We start from the raw sequence: 26,574 nt of genomic DNA on the forward strand, positions 1-26,574 counted from the left end.
CTCTTGAGCTTAGGATGGCAGACAAAAGGAAATATTTGTGGACTACCTACCAAAATAGGTAAACAAAAAAAAAATAACGAAAAAATTTATGATGAGTGAACTGAAAGAGGTTTTGAAAAACTGGGCTATATGGTAGACATGACTGAGGAACCTATTAAAAGTTGGATGGTCTGGAAGGCCTTGTTAAAGAGGTAACATTGGCACTGAGACCTCAGGAGTAAGCAAGACTTAAAAGAACATTCTAGACAGGAGGTAACAAGCATAACATCCCTACGGTGGAATTAGCTTGGTTTTCCTGAAACTGACAGAAGATGAGGTCTATGGGAAACTGAGAAGCCATGGGATGGGAGGGGAGGGTCGTGAGATGAGAGAGACCATCAGGGTCAGACCACAGAGGGTCCTGAAGGCCATGGCAAATAAATAGGATTTTATCCTAAATGCAATAGGAAACCATTGAAAGGTTTTAAGATAAGAAATGCATGTTTAATTTATGTTTTATAAAGGTAACTCTGGCTGTATAGGGAATTAATTGGAAAATGGGAAGACCAGCAGGGAGGCTACTGCAGCAGGGCAGAACTGATAGGGATGGGAAGGGTCGGGTTGGGGGTAGTCAGCAGGGAAGATGGCTAGAACAAACAATTTAAGATATATTTTGAAGGACTTACTGATGGATCGAATAAGAGAGAAAGGTTGGGAGCAGTAGGACTTATTTATGACTCCCATTGTCAAAGATGAGCAAAGCAGGACACTGGTTAAAATGGTAAGGACAGATTTTTTGTCAGCAGTATATATTGCTATAGGGAAAAAGAGTCCAACGTGAACTGAACAAAACTTCAATTTCTACAGCAATGAATAGGTATTTTAAAGGGAGAATACGGGCAGAGTATGGGTATAGAGTAGGGCTCAGTAGAGTCAGGGAAGGAAAAAATTACAAACTATTACCATAAATGCAGTTAGGCCAGCTGTGTCTGCTAGTGGCAATCACTGAAGTTAGGATTCTACCCTCCTACAGAGACTGGGAGAGAGAGGTCCTATCCTCAGGGGTTGACTGCGAAAAAGAGGAAAGAATTTTTTGGCAACCTTAGATTTTCTCATGCAGGTACTTTAAGGGAGACTGAGGTCATTTTAGGATGTGGCCTTGAGCTGTTAGGAAACTATGTTAATGTTTGGTCAAGTCTTTATAGACAAAGGTTGAAACCTAGTCAAAAAGAAGGCTCACAGGAGTCTGGCTAGAGTCTGGTCAAGGAGAGAATCTTTTGTCGTCATGTTTCTGATTTTAGTGACAGTGTGGTTGGTGATGTCATTCACAGAGAAGGGATGGTCTAGGGGCAACTAGGTTTAGAATCTAGAGGAGATCAAATCCTATTGTGGACAAGTTAAGTTCGAGACATTCAATTGGGTGAAGAAGTTAAATATAAGAATGGATCACATAGGATAAGTCTGGACTAGAGATATAAACCAAGCGCTGTTAGCAGGATATAACTCAGAGATCACACAGGTGGGAGTTAGAAAAGAGATAGGAACTCCAGGATTTACCTAACAAATTCCTCCTCCAGATCTGTTTCCAGAAATGTATCATCGTTAGGCATGTGGAGTTATATTTCTTATTGTCAGAAAGTAAAGTGAACAGAATAACAACTGTTAAATATTTGGAAACTCTTCTTTTGCCCTGAATCCTACCCCTGTTTGCTATTTCTAAATCATAGCCATATACATATATGCATTTATTGAATACTATAGTCATACCCATTTAACATACATGGAAAACTGAACTGAGAAGGATTAAGTAACTTGCCTGAGGTGATACAAAATTAGTAAGGGTTGGGTCCTTTATTCAAAACTAAGCATTCTGGTTCCAGTCTGTGTTCTGAACCTCTATACTACATGGCAAGCCTAGTATATTACCTTGGTTTATCTATTTAGTGGGTCATAAACAATAAACTATATATATATATATAATAGTTCCAATAAGAGTTTTTATTGGCTTTCTCTATGTTCATGTGTGCATGTCTGGATCATTAGGGTTGAAGCACAATTTACCTGGTGGACGTGCCGCAGGCTATTAGAGTGAAACTCTAGAAAGAATGGAACCGGTTTCACTAGAACGGTCCTGAAGCTTCAAACCATTAAAAACAAACGAATACAAAATTTTAAAAACACCAATTGTACTGGTCAGTTAAGTTTTCTCTGCCCTGGGGCAACAAGCTGAATTCCTAGTCCCTGGACATCATTAGCTGGTCAGGGAGACAGTAAAGTTTTTCCCTTCACAGAACATTATACGTAGTATTGACACACTGAATTCACATTGTTGTCGTAAGTGTTAGAGAGCTTCTTGAGGGCAGGAATTGTTTTATGCCTTTTTTTTTTTTTTTAATATATCCTCCGTGCCTAGCGAAGTCTGACATGCAGTAGGAGCACGAGGAATGCTAGATAGCGGAGGAAGGGAGGGAGGGAAAGGACGGAAGGAGAAAAGGAGGGAAAGAGGGGGAAAGGCATTAAAATCAAACATGCCTACTGAATACTTTTTGAAGATGAGTAAAACGGCCTTCCAAGGTTGTAGTTTTTTTTTTTTTTAAGTTTTTCCCGTTTATGGTGCCCAGAAACGTCCTGAACCCAGATAAAATACCTAACTCTCCCTCCACCTGCCCTCCCCGCTTCCTGACCTCCAGCCCCCTCCCCAGGCCTCCCAGTCCCGCCCACTCCGCCAGCATTCGCCAGCCGCTCCAGCCACGGCGCCTGCGCACTCGGCGCTCTCGATCCGGGCCGTCGGGGCGGGGTCCCGAGCGGGACGTTCCGCCCAAGGGAAGAGGAAGAGGAAGTTGGGGGAGGGTTCTAGCTGGGAGTGAACCGGAAGTGCAAACGCTCCTGCTTCTCTTCGGCCAGGCGGAACCTGCTCTGCTGGGCCCGGTGGCTGCGAAAAAACTTTCTTTCTCCCGCCCCAACGGTCGCCGCGGCCAACTGCCTCGCCCGCCTGGCAACCTATCCCGCCTTCTCTTCTCTCCGGCTCCGCGCGGCCCTGTCTCCCTCTCGCCCGGCGGTATCCGCTTGCTGCTGCCACCGCCTCCTCGTCTTCTGCCCGGCCAGCCGGCCCTCCCCGCTGCAGTGATGTGCGACAAGGAGTTCATGTGGGCACTGAAAAACGGAGACCTGGACGAAGTGAAAGACTATGTGGCCAAGGTAAGCGGGGATGCCTGGAGTCGGCGAGAGCCCGGAGGTGGAATGAAGAGTAGGCTGAGGAAGCAGCTGGGAGCTGGGCTGGCGTGGGCGGGGGTGGGGGAGACCTCTTGGACGGAGGTGGCAGCGACAGAGTGGGGAGTCAGAGCGTCTACACTGAAAGAAGGGTCCAGATAACGCGGTCGTGCTCTGTGTCAGGTAGCTGCCGTGGTGATACAGCCAGGCGCTGGCCTTCCTGACCCCTTGGGGGAGGGGAGGAGTGGTGACCCGCTCTTTTAGAGTCACTTATGAGCACTGATGATTTCCGTTCGGCCCTCTTTTACGCCAGAGTTACTTAAATCTTTCTTTGGATGAGGTAATTCTCCATCTTGGATCTGCCCATTACTGAATGAAGTAAGTTAAGTGATTAGGATCAGAGGAACGTTTTCTTTACCTTTGGGCCTGTTACGAATCTAAAGTAGTCATTGACCGTGAAAAAAGAGTACCGAAAATAGCAATAGTTAAAATTCTGAAACTTCACTGTAAAGTCCTAACTTTGGGTGTGGCCTTTTCCTCCACCACCCCCGCCCCCGGCCCCCCAACAAATACTTGTTTGCTTCAAGTGGTAGGGTGGTTAGTTAGCATCTGGGAATGTTTAAGATTATCTGAGTAGTTTTCAAACAAGAATGTTAACTTTTATTACTCTTCTTTCTCTTTGATTCCATCTGAAATGCTTACATGTGTAGTAAATAGTAATGCGGTTTAGTCACAGTAATCTGGGGGTAAAATCATGATGAGGAGAGCTAATCTCAAACCTGAACCCAAATGTGAATCCACATTGCGAAGAAGTGGTAAACTTTAAATTCCAAGTCGGCCTGCCTTTGGACCCTGAAACTGTGCTTTTTGTAATTGTGAGAGAACTTACATGTGATTTCAATATGACGATGATTTAAAAAAGAAGTTTTCCAAAAGTATGGCTTTATGACATAACTATGGAGCACATTTTGCCTCTAAAATTTTAACTTTATGATGAGATCATGGAGGGCATCTTGGTCACCTTCTAAAAGTGTGGGAACCCAATCTAGACTTTAGTTCTTCAAGGGGTATGACCACTGATAGGCTGCTGTGTTTTCACTTCAGAGATCTGTGTTAGGAAGCAAGTAAGCAGAAGAGAGTTTCTTAAAACTCACAGGATTGTGCAAGGCAAGCTACTGATAGACTTTCTACATAGAGATTATCTGCTCAGTTGTTATTTGTAGTGGATTTTTAGAACATTATTCACTGCCTTCTCAGCTAGTGGCAGTCTGAAACCCAACTTGTTGGATGTTTCAATGTAAGATTAAGGGAAGAAATTACTTGGAATACTTTAATCAACATGGTTCACTCCCAGTGGTGGGACTCTGCAGTACTCTAGAAGTGAATGGGCTTCCTGTTAATAATGGAACCTAAGTTATTTGATATTCTTGAAATAAGAAAAGTTGTTGCAGCTTGCAGCTACAAAAATAACACAATTTATGTAGTATATTTCTGTTGTGTTATTTTATATCATTCTTGTGAGTCTTGTGGAATAAGTCCTTTTATTAGCCCCATTTTACGGATAAGATTACTGAGATGCACGGTACTTAAGGAAAAAATCCAAAGTTGCAGAGATAACCAGTGATGAAGTCAGAACTAACCTGCTGACTCCAAAACTTAGACTCTAACTGCTCCATGCAGTATCTCACAATCTAAACTGTAACTGTGAGAGCTTATGATATCAAGATTTCTAGTAGGACATTCTTGAGGTCCATATCTAAGCACATAAATTATACAGTTTTCAATCACACAAAAACATTTTTGTAAAATTGTGTGCTAATAATGATTATTTCTTTTCGGTTAGTTTTTTAATTAGGTTATTCAGTTTGATTTTGATTTTTCCCTATTGCTACCATACTTCCTACTTTCATTAACAAAAAAGATGTGCATGAGAGGGAAGGACAGTTAAAGAAAAGTAAAAAGAAGTATTAAGAACTGGTTTATCCAAAAAGATTTGACCGTAAAGTAATCCTATGAACAGACCGTTGAGCTTTTGACCTATGTAGTTTTTATTGAATAAACTGAGTCTCTTAAAATAGCGTTTGCTTCATTAGTGAAAAATAACAAAACACAGAACAACCAAAAACTCACTCTAGTTTTTACTGCCTGAGCACCTGAGCTCCCTTATTGTGCCTTTTCACCTCAAGTCCTCATAACATGATTTGTCCTGTTCAGCTGCCATCTTCCCTGCTTATTCATTGATTCACTTTTTTTATCCACCAATTTGTGAACACTCATTATTATTTTCTGAGTTTATGTAATGTACATTTATCTGAGTGTGTACAAAGAAGGTACATTAAGAAAGATTTAGACTTGTCTAGTTTTCCTTTTAAGAGGTGAGAGTCTTTAAAATACTCTCCTCAGTATTCCAGTGACGATCCCTCCCATTGTTAACATAAGAATGGACCTATAGGTGAAGTGGTTTAGTATTTTCCCTTTTTTAAATTAATATTTTCAAAAATCAATAATTGTACTTTTCTACCTGCTTCTGACTTCTATGCAAAAATCTGAAGTATGGATAGGCATTAATTGTTGGTTTGGGGTGAATTCTTGAACCCCGGAAAGTAAGTTCAGAGTTCCCATACCATTGAAAATTATTTTTCTAAATGGGAAAAGCGGCATATAAAGAAGAATTTAGAGTACTCCATGTTAAACGCTTATGTAAACATTAAAACACTATCTGAAACAGTTTGGTTTCTTGAGTAACCTAAAGACCACATTTAGTTAATTCATCCATTTTTATTGGGCACCTTTCAGGCCACCAGCACTTTGCTAGGCCTGGCACAATAATGAAGAAGTTGGACACAATGCTTAGAAAACTTAAACGTCTATATTCAGTAGATCTATATGGAAAAGCTGTTGTACTTTTAAAGTAGTATGCAAATTATAAGTAACATCTCACTTACATAAGCAGTTTGTCCAGTTTGAAAACAAGTAAAAGCCACAAAGTGTGATATTCATGGGCAGTGTTAGTAGCTATTCATAGTCCCATTTTCAGTCTGTATGATTCCTCTGGGTGCCTTGTTTTGCCTTTGTCTTCCATTTCTGCCTGTATGTTAATTTCTTCCGTTGGAGTTAATTCAGCCCTCACATGAGCTCCACACTGCCTAATGGGTAGCTCCATTCAGGTAAGTTCCAAATTGAGCTCACATTTTCTTCTCAGAAACTGTTTCAATTTTTGTTGTCTCCATTTTGACTAATGACATCATGACCCAACCATTTGCCCAAACCAGAATTTGGAGGATTTTCTCCAGTTTCTGAGTGTTATCAAGACTACCCTTCTTACTCTCTCTTTCATTCTTTACTCTCCATTCTTATCATCACTACTTTAGGTTAGTTACTGCTTCTTAACCACCTGGACTGTATTTTCCTTGACTGTAGGTTTCCCCTCCTTCCTGGTCAACTTACACATCGCAGCTGGAGGAATCGCTCTCTGATATGAGTCTGAGCATCTTATCTTTTTCAGCTAACCTCTTTCACTGCCCTTCTTATACATTTGTGATTCCCCATTATTTACTCTTGAAAAGACCAACTCATCCTTGGTTTGGCATACTAGATGGTCAAGATCTGGCCCATGCTTGCCTTTTTAAACTTGCTACTCTACAAGCACTCTGCTCCAGACCCTGCCATGCTGTTTCTTACTTGTATCTTCACATGTGCTCTTTCATCATCCTTGACCAAGTCTGCTCTCCTCAGTCCCTAACTCCCAACCTGGTGAGCTGTTTATCCTCAGCTTAAATATCACGTCTTCCAGAAGAACATTTTGACTTGAAATGAAGTGCTGCTGCTTTGACTGTTTCGCTTATCACATAGCGGTGATTTTGTTTATATGTCTGCCTTTAATTAGGCTCTGAGCCTCTGAAGGATAGATATATATCCTTTTTCATCTTTGTATCTCCAGTATAGTGCCAAGGAATTTCACACATTAAAAGCATTTGTTCCAAGTAAATTATTTTTATTCTCAACTTTGCTATACTTTCAACATCCTGTGTAGGTTATATAATAATAATTACCTTTGACAGGATGACTTATATTGCCAGGTACTAGAATGCACTCTGCAAGATTTTTACTTAAATTTTCATTTGTTTTTTACCAAAATGTTTCAGGATAGGTACTAGTATTCCATTTTAAAGATGAGTAAATTGAAGCTTAGAGAAGTTAAGAAATTTAACAAGATCGCAAAATAAGTAGCACAACTGGGATTTAAACCCAGAGCTTACCGAATCTACAGCCCACATTTTTTTCCCTTATCAGTCTGGCTTGAAATGGTTATCTGGCTTCTTAACTCACAGTAGCTTAGCAGCAGCACATTAAGAACATGAGAAAGGGGTTTGCAGGAGGCAAGCACGAATTATCTCTGACTATGAATGAGGACATAGTAAATTGGCTACAGTTTTTAAAATATTAAATGATAACAATTTGGAAGTAGCATGGAGATACCATCTCTATAAACTTTTAAGTCTTGTCAGGGGCTATTTTTGATTTTTGCTCAAGGTGTGTCTCTGAAGAAACTGATGGCTTGTGGAAACTTTTTTGTATGTATAGTCACACATAAATAATCTTGTAGTTTATATTCATAGTTATGATCCTATACAGTACAGAAAAAGTTAAATTGTGTCTGCCTTAAGAAGAAACAAAAGTTAACTGAAGTATTAAGATTTCTTTTCAGATGGTTTAAATTAAACAAATGGCACTTTTTTCAAAAGTATGTTCTTAAAACTTTTATATATTTGAGTATTGTGATGTCAAGTACAGGTATAATATCATTTACTTACACATCTACCTTTGAGCATAGTTAATATTATTAAACTGATTTTAGAGATTTTAGAGATGAAGAAACAGAGGCGAAGATTAAATAACTTGCCTAAGGTCATAAAGCTCTTGAGTAATGAAAATGAGATTTGAACTCAATCTCTCTGACTTCAAAGCTCTTTGCTATTTACGTCGGCATACTGTTGACTTTCGTTTCTCAGTAAGGCTGGATAACTCAGGGGTACTATATTATTGAGTACTTAAGTATTAAAAATAATCACAGCAGAATGGTAATTATCCATTGAGACTATGTAGAGGGGAGCTTTGTGTTTAGTTTAGAGAAACCAACTCTCTTAGTGGTGAATGCTTGTGAGTTGTATTGGTAAGTAGTATCGTAGACTCTCCAGCAGGTCTGATGTATGTACTCGCTTGTTTACATGTGCTTCTGTTTCACTTGCAGTGAAATACTATACATTAGGTCTCTAACTTCCCTTTCTTTGTGGTTTCCTTTCTTTTCCCTCTCCAGCCCACATTCTAATTATACCTGCCTTTGACACTCTAATAGGGTTGAAAAGCAACAATTGTTCACCTTGTGAGAGAAAAAGATCTCTTGAACTCGAGAAAAAGTATTATCTAATCTTTAGAAGTTGTGTGACTTATTGGGATCACTTTTCACTTTCCTAATAAAATAGGCAATTGAAAAGAGGTCCTGATTCAAACTGTCTTGCATTTATTAGTTTTATGCAGTTTCCTTTTTTCCCCCTTGTTTTTGTTTTTTGGGTTTTTTTGTTTTGTTTTTTTTTTAATTTATCACTGTGTTATGCCCTTTCTATAGCAGGGCTTGTGACCCAGTCAGACAGCCAATATGTCAGCTTGTATATGATACAGGTGCCCTTTGTAGATACAGAGAATTTAGTGTAGATACTTTATATTAGTCTTTTAGTCTTTTACTTTGAATTTAAAATAAAGCAAGATCTTTTTTACCCTGGAAGATAAGTGTTCACTCAGATGTCCAATGGCTATGTGTAGTGTTTTGCTTTGAGATTTTAAACATTATCAAACTAATGCAGATAATTAAAAGTGTAATTAATTAAAGCTGATTTAAATTTTAAAGTAATGTTTATTATTTAAGAGATAAAGCTGTGTTGAGTAGAATGAAACAAAGTGCCTCATTGCCCATTATCCCTTCCCAGGTGGTTTCTTAATGTAAAATATAGATTTTATTAGATATTTTTAAAACAGAAAAGTATTAAAAAAAAGACAATAATTGGCCCATAATTCTACTATCTGGATAATTCCTGTTAACTTTAAAAAGTGAAATTAATTAAAGTACAGATTAGAAAATGTAACACATGGGTCTCTATCTCAGTTCCTGTGAACAGAGGTAGCCATTCTTAACAGGTTAACATAATTAATTCCAGAAAAACATTGGGAAACTCACTTACTCATCCATTTCCCCACTTTAAAATAATTCTATACACACTTCTGCACTAGGCTTTTTTTTTTTTAATTCCTTAAAGATTTATCTTAGGTTCCATATTGAAATTTATTCATTCTTTCCTTTTTAAATGATGAGTAGTATTCCATTTTATGGATATACGATTATTTATTTAACTGTTGCTTTTTGACAAACATCTCTTTCTAGCTTATTTTTGTAATTAAAGTGTTATCGTGATTACCTTTGTATATATGCCTTGAGACCTTCTGAGGCTATATATGTATTTACCCTCCTGATGAATTTTATCAACTTAGACACACGTCAGTAGCACGTGAATCAAATCATTCATTCCTTCACGACGCTGCATTTTTGCTATTTGAATAGGTGAAAAATATGTTGCTTTGATTTGCATTTCTTTAATGAGGCAAACAAACATCAGAACTTTATTAGCTTTTGTATTCATTTCCTCAGACTTCTTGTTTATGTCTTTTGCTCACTTTTCTGTTAGGTAATTGGTCTGTTTTTTTTACTGATTTGTATGAGCCCTTTATAAATTGAGGAAGTTAGTTTTTTATCATTTGTTTTGCAAATATTTTTTCCAGTTTGTGTCTTGGCTTCATCTTTCTTGTTGTTCTATAGCGGTCTTTACTTTTTACCTTTTATGTGGTTAAATATATCACTTTTTCCACCTTTTATGACTTGGATTTTCTGTCCTGTTTAAAGAGACGTGTTTTTTCTCCTCTGTCAGATCATGAATAAATTTTGTCTTCCTTCTAGAACTTCTGTGGGTTTTTTTTTTTCATTTTTTGCATTTTAGGCATTTGATCTTTTTGTTATTTATTTTGAAGTAAGGCATGAGATAGGAATATAGCTTATGTATTTTTAAACAGTTTTCACATCATTTATTGTAATTCCCCTTTACCTACTAATCTGAACTATTGTCTTTATCATAAAGAAAATTCCAACATGTGTTTGGATTTCTTACTCTTTTTCTACCCATACTAAACTGTTTTAATGGTAGCTTCATCATATGTTTTAGTGTGGGATTGAGCCACTCTCTCATTAGGTTCTCTCTAGAATTTTGGCCAGAGGGTTCTTTTAAGATTTTTTCCTTTTTCCTATCATTTCAGGGAAAACATGAGCATTTTTGGAATCTACGTCACATTTAACCCATGTATCTTCATAAGTGTTAACCTTTTTTTTGGTCTGGAATACTAGCATCATGTGATCTGGAGACATGATGCTTTAGCTTCATTCTTTATGAAGTATCTTAGGAGAATATGGTACAGTATCACAGTGTTGTGTGTCAAAGTTTTTGAAACAGTGAATTTGTGTTTAGGTAACCAAATCACAGCTGAATTGTTAATTAAAAATTTCTTGGTGGGACTGCATCAAAGACCACCTTGTAATGAGAAATATGACTAAAAGTAGTTTTTTTTGCAACTTGGCTTATTTTTTTAGTTCACAGACTATTACAAGGGTGTAGAGTACCTGTGATTAGTGAAAGCAATGAGAGAAGAAACAAAAACATAAGAAACTGACCCAAGAAGGTGAAGTGACAAAGAGTCACATTACCTTAAAAGTTCCACAGACCTGTATAATAAGTAATATGTGTAAGTGTAACCTTGAGCTTCAAGAAAAGTTAAAATTTGGTCTACTTTCTCTTATTTAAAAAGTCAGAGACATGCATAATATATTTTGGAAAGATTTCTATTTGACAATATGAAGTAATATATTTATAATATTTATATACTTGGGCCTAAATTCTTGGGCATCTGAAAAATTTAGATATCAAAAAAAAAAAAAAGGTTGTAGATAATAAACACTTTACCCATAGCATAATAGAAGGCATCATGGCAAATTCCCTGTTGGCTTTGGAATTAAACTCTCCCACTCTGGCTTTCTTACTAACTGGATCACTTTGAACAAGTTAGTTAACTGCTCAGAACTTGTTTCCTCAACTGGGGCAAATGGGGATAATGGTATCTACTTAATATATATTAACTGTGTTTCCCTGGCATATGGTGAGTGCCAATAAATGTTAACCATTGTTATCAATAATACTAACCATAAATTTATTTAGAAGCAAAACTACTTAAAGATCATCTAATCTACCTCCCTTATTTTATAGATGAGGCAAAATTAGATGTCAAAGGGCTGGACCCAGATCATGCTGCTAATTAGGGTTAGGACTTTAATTCAGTTTTCCTGACCTGAACAGGTGTGTTTTTCACTACACTACAGTGTTTTTGAATGAAGTAGTTTATACTAGCTATTACCACTATTGGAGTATTCTTTTTTGCCTCACCCCATTTGCTTGGTAAATTTCTGCTAATTTTTAAAGTTTTTTTTCTTCATAGCATTCCCTGACTGTGCAGTTAATCCCTCGTTTATGCCAACATGGTACCTAATATAGAGCTTTCTTACTGTATTTATGTTCTAGTGTAGAGTTTCTTAAACTTGAGAGTTACAGGCTCCTGACTTGGCTGACAAACCCCCAGACTTGAATTTGAAAAACAGTGAATGGCTTAAGAAACTCAAATCTTGCTATGTGGAATATGTCTTTAAGTTTTGAATGTTCAGTGTTTTGTGTTAATGACTGTTTGAAAAAACAGATGCAGGTATAAGCGTGTGTCACTTGTTACTATTTAGATATTTGAATAGTGCCTGTCAAATTGAGAACTGAGAGACTGTCCCCTCAAAATGTCTCTGCAGATCTTGATGTAAGATGCATTGTTTGTAGAGGGGCGTTTGTCTTCTTGAGGGTGGGGCTTCGCAGCCTATGAAACCCCTTCCTGTGTTTGAGGAGTTCCCTGGTATGTAGTATGAATCTTACTGAAAAGCAAAACTGGCTCCCAACTACTCAAAAGCCAACAAGAACAAATAAATTGTTTTCTCCTGCCCACACTTAGGAAATGGGCCCAGAACCCAAACATGGCTAATTGGATGTTTTTACCTGAAACTGATACTCGGGCACAGTAAAGGATGTAGTGGCAGCCATAAAGCATCCAGTTTCCAAAAAGAGAGGTAGTGGTGTGCCCGTTTTGGCATCGCTTCTGTGCTCAGGTGGTTCATATCTCAGATTTTGATTTTCTTCTTGCCTGTAAGCCTCCTTGGTTCCTGCTCATTTACTGAGTGTGGTTCTTCAAACTTCCCCACAATTCTAAGAGCTACTTTTAATATCTGTTTAATGCATTACATTGTGTTGATCAATATGAATTGGTTTTTGTTGCTTGCAATTAAGAACTCCGTATTAATTTTTACCTGCCTGTCTTTCCTGTTTGACTATGAATTTTTTGAAGATAGAAATTATCTTTGTAGTCCAAATAATTATCACATTGTCTGTTACCTGCCTATGGTTTAGTTAAATTTGGGTTGAATTGGTATCTCCAGGAACTAACACTTCCTTTGTTGTTTTCAAAGTTGTTTTACCATATATGTCTTTGAGACAGATGTTCTTAGTATAAATGGTATTCCTTCATTTCATTAGTTAAAAATAGCTCCGTTTTCAAACTCTTTGTTTTAAACTCAGTGAACTTTGTCCACCTTTTTCACACTACTACAATAGTTGTGAAATACAATAATAGTGACAAAAGTTGTATCCATTGTATAAATATAATGCCAACTCCACTTGTAACCTCTCATGGCTGTCATTTTATAATTTCAGTGAGGAGTTGTTAAATTCTTAATTTCATTGCAGCATTATTTACAATAGCCAGGATATGGAAGCAGCCTAAGTGTCCATCAGTAGATGAAGGGATAAAGAAGATGTGGTATATACATACAATGGAATATTATTCAGCTAAAAAGAGAATGAAATCTTGCCATTTGCAAGATGGATGGACTTGGAGGGTATTATATTAAGTGCAGTGAGTCAGAGAAAGACAAATACTGTATGATTTCACTTATATATGGAATCTAAAAAACAAAATAAGTAAACAGACATAACAAAACAGAAACAGATACATAGATACAGAGAACAAACAGGTGGTTGCCAGAAGGGAGGAGGATTGGAGGGATGAGTGAAATAGGAGATTAAGAGGTATAAACTTCCGGTTACAAAATTAATGAGTCACAGGAATGAAATGTACAGCGTGTGGAATATAGTCAATAATATTGTAATAATTCTTATAGTGACGGATGGTAACTAGACTTGGTCATTTTGAAATCTATAGAAATATCAAATCACTCTGTTGAGCACCTGGAACTAACACAGTGTTGTAGATCATTTATACTTCAATTAAAAAAAAATAAGATTACATATATAAAAAACGCTTTGAATAAAAGCATGTGAAATATTATTATTCACTGTGGAAAATATAAAATCCGTAAATAAGTCTTAAATGTTTAAGTATTTCCATTTTCTTTATATTTAAATGTATAAATGTTTATTAATAATTGCCTTAAATTGTCATTTAATTCTAATATGACTTAAATTTTTTAAACCATGCAGTCTCAGTAAAAGTAAAGATAGTTTTTTTGCTCATTTCCTTGTGAAAAATAAAAATCATCACTGTTCTTTTATTGGTGTTAGTGGACAAATGTTAAAACCTGTGCGTAACGTGACATTACTTATGACAATGTAAAAGCATGTTGACCATTAAACCAATAAAATTGAAAGCTTTCTAGCCGCAAACTAAGTCCTTAGAAAACACCTTCATTGTTATTTTAAAGGCCTCTGAAGAAGAGTAATTATGCTTTTTCTTTGATTTTCAGTAGACCTGAGTTTGACTCCCTGCTCTACCACGTATTAACTTTGACCAAGCTATTTAATTTCAAACCTCAGCTTTCTCATCTGAAAATAGGGATTGTAATAGTACCCAATTCATGTTTTATCCATAAGTTTTATCCAAAAAATTTACCCAATTTTTAAAAGAGATAGTTAATGTAAAATTTAACAAAGCAGTGCCTAACGTATTGTAACCGTATAGTAAATGTTTGCTGTTTGTGGTGTTTTTAAATAAATCCTTTCCTAAGAAGGGGCTCTTTTACCTCTTAGGCTTTGTAAGCCATAGAATCTCTGTCACAACTATTCATCTCTGCTGTTGTTCAACCAGCCATAGATGATATGTAAACAAATGAGCATGTGTGTGTTCCAGTAAAACTTTATTTACAGAAATAGGCAGCAGATTGGATTCGGCGCGTGGGTCATCGTTTGCTCACTCCTGCATAACACTAAAGTCACAAAAACTAGATTGTCAAATAAACTAAATTTCATTTCTTTCCCCTTGAGTTTTTGAGATCGAAAGTAATTAAAATGTATGATCAAATATAAAACTTATTTTGGGGATCAGCATTTTCAAAAATATGATCTTTATGGTTTAAAGATACTGAAGTATAAAGAAAAGCAAGGCATAGAAAGTCACATGTAGCTGGGGGAAGAGAATGAGAAGCTGAATAAAATTCTCTGCAAGAAGTATAGAGTCTCTGCAGTAAATCTGAACCTTAGACAAAAGGCCTAGAACTATTCTGAAAAATAGGAGTTGTTACTTACAAACATACCAACAGGAACTAATTTAAGTCCTTAAACTGAAAGGAAATTCTAAATCTTTTTGGCTGTTAAAGGTCATTTATCACCAAAAGTGTGCCAGAATTCTTCTCTTTCCAGCCCAAGTGCCAGTCACATGACCTGGCTTGATTTCTAACTCTAAAAGTAAAAGAGAAGGTAGTTAGCACAGTTTTCACTGGTTCATTCACAGTTCATCCAGCAAATATCATTTGAGACTTATAGTACTGGCCAGTGTATTTAGTAACTCTTCTGAGGATGAGTTTCCTTTGGTAGATTCAGATAAAAGGATGTACAGGACAAACAACAAATAAGATAGTTGTATGAGTTCTGAATAAATTATTTCCTTATTTAATATATGGCATATGAATAAAACTTAGAAAGCAACTTCACAAATGTGTTAAGAAAACTTACAACTATATAAACAGAATAGACTGCTGTAAGAGCAAAGAAGTCATATTTGGATGCAATACAGTGGAGAATAAACGCTATAGAATATCAAATTCAAAATAGAAGATAATGAGAACAGAATGCCTTCTCTTATTCTTACCTGGTATGGTCCACATAATAAATTAATACACATAAGCTGGACATGAAATTTAATCCTCACATCTACCCAGGTAGGCCTTATCTCCATTTTATAGGTAGGGAGATGGAAATGCCTGTGATCCTACAACTAATGAATGAGTGGAAGGATTGGATTTGATCCGATTCATTCGAGTAGAGTATTCTTTACCCATCATTTGTATTGAAATGTTTCAGAACTACATATGAAATACATAGATGGAATAAATTGAAGATTAAGTATTATAGTAGATAAGCCATTGGAATTGAACCAGCTAGATAGGGAAAAACATACAAGTTTGAAGTGGTAAATAGAAATACAAGTTTTCAGGACTGAAAAGAAGACCCCAGATTGGAAATAGAGGGTCCCTACTTCTATTCAAAATTAATAAACCCAAATGAAGAGCAAGATACATCCTAGCTAAAGTGATTAACTATAAAATTTTTTTTTTTAGTCTGTAACCTCCTGGGCAAAATAATAACATTAATTTCCAAGGGGCAAAAAACATCATCTTACCTTTAGATTATTTTCTATGATGGTACTGGAAAACAATGAAATCAGCAATTCTGTCAGGAATATAATATATGAAAAAAATGTTTAAATTGTCATTCATAAAAAAAAGTCATTCATGTATGATGGCTACAGAAAAATAATCTGAGAAAATGTATATCCCACTTCACTCAACAGATTTCTACAGAGATCATGCTTGAAATTTTAGGGATTGAATTTTTATTTCCCTTTTCTTTCTCCTCTCTTGCCTCCAACTTTCCTTCCTTTCTCCCTTCCTATCATGGAATTATTTATAGACATAGCCTTTAAGAATGTAAACCATTGGATAACGACACAAGATATTTCCCAGGCTGCATGAGAGTTTTAGGAATTTATTCCAACTACGGAGCCATGAATTAGTTTCTTGAAAATGAAGCTACTTTTTGATCATATTAATCTTTTTTCCAAATTGAGATACTGCTGTAATGTTTTGAATGGGTTTTCTTAATTTGGGTAGTCTTTCTCCATATAGAAATATGCATTTTGTTAAGTTAAAATTTTAATTTTATGCCGCCAGTAAAAATTTTAATACTTTGCTATTTTCAGTTAGAAAATGTCTAACTGACTAGTTGCTTTTCTAAATTTTTCTTAAATGAGTTGCACTTTTTATTTATTTATTTATTTTAGAGGGCAGAGGTAATTAGATTTACTTACTTGTTATTTTTAGAGGAGGTAGTGGGGATTGAACCCAGGACCTCCCTTATGCTAAGCATGCCTTCTACCACTTGAGCTATGCCCTTTCCCCTTGAGTAATCTTTTAAACTTCCAAAGAAGAAAAATAACCAGTGTACCTTAAAAAGAGAAGTGTGCTTTTAATAAGTAAATCAGCTGTATAAAACTAATTTAAATGTCTGAAGTAGTCATTTTGAAAGAGGAAAACCTTAAAGTTCTATATAGACGTATACATGGTTATGTATGGAAATAGACCGTAAGATTTGTGGCCTTAATTATTGCAGGATTAAAAACTTTTTTTTTTGTAGTAAGAAAGACAGATGCTTAGCACATACATTGATTAAACATGCTAATAAAGACTTACACATTTGCACTGAACATTTTTTTCTGGCTCACATTTTGTTTCTTTGACTTCTATTAATTCCATGTGATGCTGCTGAGTAAATTAATGAAAACGAACCTGTAATTTGAATATATACTTCCAGAACCTTGAATAGTCCTAGGTTAAGAATCCCAGAGACAGGGATACATAGTTATTTGTAAAACTGTTAAAAACACAGGATTTTGTTTTATTTTGTAGTTCTCATCCTTAGATAATATATATGTGTTTTGTTTGTGAACAGTTTTTTTTTTTCCTTTTTGGCCAGAGTCTCAGCCATCACTACCATTGAAGTGTGTCAGAATTACTACCACTTGCAGTAATTTAGTAAATGAAAATAACCCTCAATTGGGAACATGTCTGAAGTGACTAATCTATTGGATTTTACAAGGTGATGACCTTGGTCAGAATCAGCCTAACACAGGGCTAACATAGATTCTAACTAGTAATAAGAAACTATTGTTCAAAACACATTTAAAGTGTTTCATAAAGATGCATTTTCATGTATTGTTATTAAACAGGTGCTCAATAAACAAGTGATTATTTGTTATGGGTATTATTGTTCATTACTTTGAAATGAGTTTGTATTTATAATATTGAGTGTTGGAGGCATTTGGTGTGACAGAACTTTCCTGTTAACTTTGTAGAAAATATATAGATTAAGAGCAAGTTGTATACTTCTCAGACTTTCTACCTTTCTGTTGTGCCGTCTATCTGTTTTTTTCTGTGTCATAAAGTTCCAGATAAAATACAAAAGTGTTATTCATTTGAACCCTTTGCTGTGTTGTAATTTATAGCTCTGGTACTGTTACCCGCTAACGTCACCAATGCAGTAATGTATGATTCTTCTTGGCAAAGTGATATCCTGCGGTAAGAACTCAACCTTGAGTGGCAGGGGAGAGAGGAGAAGAGAGGGAGGATCATAGGAAAGGAGGAGGCATAGCATTCATCCAGTTGTCAAAGGGATCTGTCCTTATAAAAATACTAAACACCGTAGTCTTACAGACTTCTGAATTCTAAATAGAGAAAGGTAATAGTTAACTGTAACTGAATTATTGGGGACATTGACTCAACTATATAGAATTTGTTCAATTTGATAGTTTTGCTGAATTCTACAATCAGGTGTCCAGTGTTAATTTACATGCTGTGCTACAAAATGGTCACTCATATGCTAATTTAATCTTCTGTTTGTTAAGTAGCTTTTGAGGACACTGGTTTCTTGTGACAGTACGGTATGTACTTAGGCCTTAGAGCTCAGTTGCAGTGACGTGTACATATCTTAGAGATCAAAGGAAGAGAATTGTTTCTTTTCACCTGGAAAAAGGCCTAAAAAGGAAGTTCTTTGCCGGTGTCAGATGACCATTTCATTTAGAAATATTATAAAGAACACTATCCCATTCAAATGTTTGTTATTCAAATGAACCTAATGCTGCGTAGTAGATAGAGGCTTGCGAGAAGTACTGGATCTAAGTGAGTATCTCCACTTTTGAGATGCATGTAAAAGATTTTTGCCATTAAGGATAGGAAATCTGAAACTATTGAAAATGTTATTCCGTATTAAAGCCATTAAGGAGAGTGAGGAAGGCAAAGACTGAGGAAAACAAGGGGAAATCTAGTAAAGGGAAGAGTAAGACATCTTTAAAAAAAATAGAAATACTAAGTAAACTAGACTCATCCTGACTTATTCTGTATTTGGATTGGTGGGTGTTAGAGATAGAACACTTCTTATCACAAATGAATTTTTTTTTCTTTACCAGTATACCTAACCTGTTGCCCTTAACTTCTAGTAGCTGTATTTGCAATGAAGCAGTAACAGCAGCCCACCGGCAGAAAATTTACTCTCCAGGCCGTATAAGTGATTAGGATAATAATATCCCTGGAACACAGATAAAGCAGTCAGAGACCTATTTTTTTGCCCTGTGCTGTCATCACAACAATGATCACAATATTCGAATGGCCATTGTTTAATGTGAGGTTATTTACTGAGTGCTTGGTCTACATTTTCTCATTTAATTGTCAGAAAAAATTTGATTTAAAAAAAGACCAAATAAGATTGTTTTGCAGATGAGGTAAATGAAACTTGAAGAAATTTAGGTACCTTGTTCAGGGTAACTAAGCTAGTAAATGGCAGAGCCAAGATTTGTCTCTGGATCTGTTAGACTCCAGAAGCCACTCTTGTTCCGTAACAGGAACATGAGGTGTTTTTTTTGTTTGGGTTTTTTTTTTTTTTTTTTTTTTAAGTTTTGTTTTAAGATTGAGGAGGGAGAGGGGAATGGAGTTTGAATTTTTTTTTTTTTTTGTATGACTTAGCACAAACCTGTTGTCAAAGGGAAACTTCTAGAACCACAGTGACCATAGTCCAGCTCATGCTGTGCAAATTACAGCTATTACTTGACTTGAACTTTGTATTTTTTGTTCACTTCTGTATTTCTACCACTTAGAATAATGTCTAGCTCACAGGGGGAGCTCATAAATATTTGTTGAATGAATGACTGATCAAATAAATCGCTAGTGAATGAACACTCTTTAAAGCTTCTGGGTCTTGTGGAAGATCTAGAGCCGTGTTTACCGGGGTTAAGAGGAGTCCGTGTAGAAAGAGCTTGCAGCTCTTCTCTATCCAGAAGGCAAAATCGAAATCAGATTAAGGAGTATCAAGTCGAGGTGGCAAAATTTGGGGTCTAAATGACAGGAAAAGAAGAGTATCCAATGTCTGACTACGAAAAAGGACATTAGCACAGAGTCCAGGTAAACCAGTTCACCTCCTTCTTGGCGTTCACACACTGGCAAACGGGGTCTGAAGGAGGGGGAGTAACATCGTTATAGAATTAACTCATCACCCAGTGCATTAGGGGTGTTCTGTGTTCTTAGATGCTCTTAACTACTTCTAAGGTGTAAGTAAGACAAAGAACAGGAGATGAAATAAAAAGGATGCCAGCCACTTTGAGTTAATCATGTAAAAAAGTGGTTCAGCATTTCAGGCTTCATAGCTAAGTGATAATTTAACTTAAGTCATTGTAAGACTTCTTTACCTTTGGCACAGAATGTTGCCAGTTGGATTCAGTTATATATATGACATATATATATCATATATAATGATTCAGTTATATATTACATTCTTTTTCATACTCTTTTCCATTTTATTACAGGATATTGAATATAGTTCCCTGTGCACAGTAGGTCCTTGTTTATCTATTTTATATATATAGTAGTTTGTATCTGCTGATCCCAAACTCCTAATTTATCCCTCCCTGCCTTCCCCCTTTTGTAATCATAAATTTGTTTTCTGTGTAAGACTTATTTTTTAAAATAAGCTTGGAGATCTTCTGCAGTTAGTGCTGAAATTGCTTTATTTTGTTCTTAATTATTTTCTTGTTTCTGTTCTCAATACTCATTTTTATAAGGATACATTTTGAACAGTGTCAGGTTTGGGAATAATTATTCTAAAAGAAATATTGATGTATGTATATATAATATGTGTATATATATGTAATATATATATAGAAATATTGGGGTTTTTTCTCAAGTATAAAGAACTCTGTTTAATGAACTCTTATTAATACTGATATTACAAAACTAGAAGATAGGGTGTTCTGAGGTTAATTTTCTTTGGAAACAAGATGGATTGGATTATGTTTCTATACACAGTGTTTTATGGATTTTTAAATTTGTAAAAATTGTCATTACCTTTCAGCTAATGTGAACAGTTACCACAATTAGTATATTTAAAATTTTTGTTTCTGTTGTTTCAAGACCTAACCAAAATAATGTTTTCAAAATCTAATGTGAGTAAACAAACTGTGGCAGACTTTAAAAAGCCATACTTTCATATTAACTTAATTAACTGTCTCACAAAAGCTCACTTGATTTTGCACAGTCAGTTTTGGTTCTGTCTGTAAGTAATATTTTTACCTTTAATATAATTAATATTTTTAGCCTTATTTTCAAAATAGTCTGTAATTCTAGTATGGAGTTCCTCTTTACTCCATCAGTAATCTAGGACATTTACTACTGGTTTGGCTGTGTGTTCTGTGTGTTATTTTTGTTTGTGCCTTTGATTTTTTGTTCTGTTTTGTGTTTGTGCTAAAGCTTTTGGTATTAATTTTTAGTTCTATTGCATTGAGATTAGAGAGTGGGTTCTATAAGCTTTGGAGTGTATTGAGGTTTTCTTTGGTCTTTTATGATTGAGTTTTGTTAATATTCAATAAAAATAGAAGGTATAGTTTCCATAGAGTCCAGAGTTTGATATATATTCATTCAGTCTCACTAATTATTAATCATGCCCTGCTAAAGACTGAAATTATTATTCTTCATTTTGTTTATTCTTTTTCTTTCCTCAACCATGGTTGTAGGAGATTGATAGAATTTTTTTAAGTATAGTTGCTGTACAATGTTATGTTACAGGTATACAATATAGTGAGTCACAGTTTTTAAAGGTTATACTCCATTTACAGTTATTATAAAACATTAATTATATTCTACATTTTGTACAATGTATTCTTATAGCTTATTTTATACCCAATAGTTTGTTCTTCTTACGCCCCTATCCTATATTGCCCCTTCTGCCTTCCCTCTCCCCATTGGTAAACATTAGTTTGTTTTCTGTATCTGTTAGCCTGCTTTCTTATTATACTCACTGGTTTGTTGTATTTTTTAGATTCCACATGTAAGTGATTTCACACTGTATTTGGCTTTATCTATCTGACTTACTTCACTTAGCATAATGCCCTCCAAGTCCATCCATTTTGCTGCACATGGCAAAATTTAGTTCTTTTTTAAGACTGAGTAGTATTCCTGTGTGTGGTGTGTGTGTGTATGTGTGTGTGCACACACCATATCTTCTTTAGCCATTTGTTGATGGACACTTAGATTGCTTCCGTATCTTGGCAATTGTAAATAATGCTACTGTGTATCTGTCTTTAATTGATTATAAAAGTAGTGCATGCTCGTTTTTTAAAAATATAATCCCAGGAGTGGAATTACTGTGTCATATGGTAGTTGTTTTTAGTTTTCTTGAGAACCCTTCATACTGTTTTTCCACAGTAGCTGCACAAATTTACACGTTTGAGAGTTCCCTTTTCTCCACATCCTCATCAACATTTGTTATTTGTGTTCTTTTTGGTGATAGCCATTCTGACAGGTGCGAGGTGATAATCTCATTGTGATTTTGATTTGCATTTCCTTGATGATTAGCAGTGTTGAGTATCTTTTCATGTGCCTGTTGGCTATTTGCATTTCCTCTTTGAAAAAATATCTATTCAGTTCTTCTGCCCATTTTTTAAACAGGTTTTTTTTGTTATTGGAGTTGTATAGAATGCTATTTTTGTCTGTCATTTTCTTGATACTCTTCATGAAAAGTCTACTCTTCTAAAAAATCATGACTAACTTCTGTGTTTTTTAAATGTAGAATGAACATCTTTTTCCCATTTACTCTGCCTTTAATTCTATTTTGTCATATATTAATATTACTCTTCTTAGTTTTTTAGATATTTGTGCATGATATACTTTTGCCCATTCTTTTATATTTTCCCATTTTCTCATATTACTTTGTTTTTAGGTATGTCTCTTAACAGCTTCTAGTTGGATTTTTGTTTACTTTTCTTTTTGTTGTCATTTAACAAAATTCAGGATTCATTCTTTATGTCTAAATTTGATAGTTAAATCTGTTCACATTTATTGATATAACTTGATCAATTTAAATTTTCTATTTTTTAATTTTGAATTCACTTTGTTTAAACTTGCTTTCATTTGGCCTTTTTTTAGCTGTAGGAATTTATTTTCTTGGCTTCTATTTCTTCCATGATTTGAAAGGCATTCATATTTTTTAAGTCTGCTAGAACTTAAATTTCATCAGAAAAGATGTTTGGGTCTAGATTTTACTAACCAGTAGCCTTTGGTTTTAGTTTTTCAAAACAAATACCTGTCTTTAATTGATTATAGGAGTAATGCATGTTCATTTTTTTAAAAAAAATTACTGAAATTCTGCAGTATCTTCTTAATTCTTCTCTCTAAAGATGACTACTAATAAATTTGTTGCATGTATTCTCTGAAATTTTATGATTGTATATAAGCATATTCTTCTAAGTTTTGAAATAAATGGGATCATACCTGCTTTATTCACTCAATAGCATGATCATCTTGCACATCAGCAGTACAAGACTTAGGTGAGTTACCTTCTCTGTGCCTCAGATTCCTTGTACAAGAATAGTAGTAGTAGTACTAGTTTCCTAAAGCTTTTGTCATAACTAAATGAATTAATACCTGGGAAATACTTGTAACAATGCCTGGCACATGGTAAGCATTCGAGGATTATAAGCTATTTTCATTTCATTTTGAATGATTCCACATAATATGGTATCAGATATGCCATCATTTATTTAAAAGCCTCCCATGTACAGCATTTAGTTGTGAATGTGTCGCTTAATAAGATCTTGTGTCTGACAGAATCTAGTAGGTTTTTTATTTCCTCACCTACTTTCTGTTCTATATAAATGTGTGATTATATATATTTGTTAAATTATATATCTTCTCTCTCAAGACTTGTTTTTTTTAACTATATTTCTTAAGTTACAAGTCTCACTTAGCTTTACTTTTCATTATTAATTTATGCCAAAACTCCCCATTCTTGCATTCTAATTTTGAATTCATCTCTTTGGTTTCACTAGAGCAGCAGTTCTCAAAGTACTGTAGGTCTCTAGAGGCCCCACAGACCTTTTCAAGAGTTCCATGAATTCAAAACTCTTTTCATAACAGTATTAAGACTTTATTTTCTCTTTTGATTGTGATGATACTTTTACTGATGATGTAAAAGCAAAGTGAGTAAAACTTTTTTTAATTGTTCAACTATGTATCTGTGGGAGGCCAATTTTTTTTCATATATTTCAGCCAAAGCAATATGTCAAAACAAATTAAATGTGGAAGCAGATATGATAATTCAGCTGCCTTCTACTTAAACAAACATTTAAAAAATTTGCAAAAAATGTGATACAGTGCCATCCTTCTCCATTTGGGGGAGGGTGGAATACATTTTTGTTTTGTTTTTTTTTAAAGATCTCATTTATGTTAACATGTAATGTCTTTTGGTTATTTCTAAATGAATTAATAAACATTTAACAGGTCTTCTACTTTAATTTCTAATTTGATAAATATCTATAGCTATAACCCATATTAAGGAAAAAAAATTCTTTGGAATCCTGAGACTGAAATGTTGGAGAATTACTGCCCTAGAATTCCTAAAGTGCACCTCACCTTTCCCTCCCACTCAAGGGAGCCTGGGTGATACATTTTCTGATTTGCTGATACCCAAGACTGCCTTTACACATGAATGTTGATTTGCTTGCAGTGAATACATGAGTCATAATTTACTCTTTCCAAACTGCAGGTCAGAGATTCTCAATCTTCTGCCTACCTTCAACAGCTCACACGTCTCCCATTATTAGTATTAGTGTCAGTAACTCTCCTCGATTCTACCTGGTCCCCAGGCCTTCTCCAAATATCATTACTGTAGTTAGTTTCTCCCTCTTCTCTAGAATTCGGTGTGACAGAGAGGTAAAAAATAAGACATCAGACATATTTGATTTTCTTTAGTGTTATTGTGTTTTTTACTTATAAAACAAATTGCAAAGCTGTATTAATGAGAGAGTCTGTTGAATTTTTACTATAATATAGTGAGCTTTTATGATCTGCAGGTTCAGGCCTTTCTTGAGCTCAAAAAAATTTATTTTTGTAACTATCTCACTTCCCTTTTTTCTGGCTATGTATTATTTATAGGTTTGAACTTTAGTTACAGCAGTAATCTTTTTTTAAATTTTTATTTCCTTGTTTATCACCTCTGTATTCTGGCAGAATTTCTTAAACTTGTTCTCAAATCTTTAATTAAATTTTCTTAATTTGAGTAGTGCTGCCCATCTCTGACTTCGGTGCAATTTTGTGTATGTGTGTATGTGTTTATTTATTTATTTTTTAAAATTTCGTCTTTTATTGAAGTCTAGTTGATTTACAATATTAGTTTCTGGTGGACAACAAAGCAGTTTGGTTATACATACATTTTTTTTTTCAGATTCTTTCCCATTATATGTTATTACAAGAAATTGAATATAGTTCCCTGTGCTATACAATAGGTCCTTGTTGTTTATCTAGTTTATATATAGTAATGTGTATCTGTTAATCCCAAACTCCTAATTTATCTCTCCACTGCCCTTTCGCCTTTGGTAACCATAGTTTGTTTTCTATGTCCATGAGTTTGTTTTAGGTTTGTAAATAAGATTTGTATTTTTTTTTTTTAGATTTCACATATAAGTGATACCTTGTGCTATTTGTCTTTGTCTGACTTACTTCACTTAATATGGTAATCTCTAGGTCTATCCACGTTGCTGCAAATGACATTATTTCTTTTTTATGGCTGAGTAATATTCCACTGTATATATACACTCCACATCATCTTTATCCAGTCACCTGTTGATGGACATTTAGGCTGTTTCCATGTCTTAGCTATTGTAAATAGTGCTGCTATGAACATTGGGGTGCAGGTGTCATCCTGAAGTAGGGTTCCTTCTGGATACAAGCCCAGGAGTGGGATTCCTGGGTCATATGGTAAGTCTTTTGAGGAATCTCCACACTGTTTTCCATAGTGGCTGCACCAAACTGCATTCCCACCAGCAGTGTAGGAGCGTTCCCCTTTCTCCACAGCCTCTCCAGCATTTGTCATTTGTGGATTTTTGAATGACGGCCATTCTGACTGGTGTGAGGTGATACCTCATTGTAGTTTTGATTTGCATTTCTCTGATAATTAGTGATACTGAGCATTTTTTCATGTGCCTTTTGATCATTTGTATGTCTTCCTTAGAGAATTGCTTGTTTAGGTCTTCTGCCCATTTTTGGATTGGATTGTTTATTTTTTTCTTATTGAGTCGTATGAGCTGCTTATATATTCTGGAGATCAAGCCTTTGTCGGTTTCACTTGCAAAAATTTTCTCCCATTCCGTAGGTTGTCTTCTTCTTTTACTTCTGGTTTCCTTTGCTGTGCAGAATACCTTTTTCATAGAAACTACGTCTTTTGGGTTCCATTTTGGTCACACTGTAAATGCTTTCTAAAATTAAGTTCTTGAGTTTTCAGTATGATACTTTTTTTTTTTTTTTTTTTTGCTATAGGATTAGTTTTCATACCTCCCCATATTTTTCTCGTTACTGACCCTTTAAAGAAGGAAAGCTATCCAGATTCAGGGTGTGTGAACAGACAGTATGTAAGGATTTCTTCTGACCACACTTATCACCTGCTTATGTGCTAGAAGAATTTTACTTTTGGGTGGCTTTGTTGCCTGATGGGAGATCTTTTATACTCTCTATTGTCTAGTTCTAATACACTACGTAAAACATTGTCTTCAGGCAAGAATGTGCCTTAGGTCTCTGTGGCTCTGTCTCTGTATAAGATAATCCTTTGTGGGTAGAAAAATAGTGGATCACTTTTATTTTCATCTGATGGGAGCAAA

The 26,574-nt window shown here is 35.2% G+C and overlaps 1 protein-coding gene across 1 annotated transcript in view; it reads left to right on the plus strand.

Annotated features, from left to right (window-relative positions):
• Positions 1–2,830: 2,830 nt before the first annotated feature.
• The window catches only part of MTPN (myotrophin), a 54,843-nt gene continuing 31,099 nt past the window's right edge, over positions 2,831–26,574 (plus strand). The window contains exon 1 of the mRNA XM_010983162.3: positions 2,831–3,177. Coding sequence (XP_010981464.1) covers positions 3,106–3,177 — 72 coding nt within the window. The 5' untranslated portion in view covers positions 2,831–3,105. The remainder of the gene's footprint in view (positions 3,178–26,574) is intronic.

Source organism: Camelus dromedarius, chromosome 7 (genome assembly GCF_036321535.1).
Source record: "Camelus dromedarius isolate mCamDro1 chromosome 7, mCamDro1.pat, whole genome shotgun sequence".
NCBI lineage: Eukaryota > Metazoa > Chordata > Mammalia > Artiodactyla > Camelidae > Camelus > Camelus dromedarius.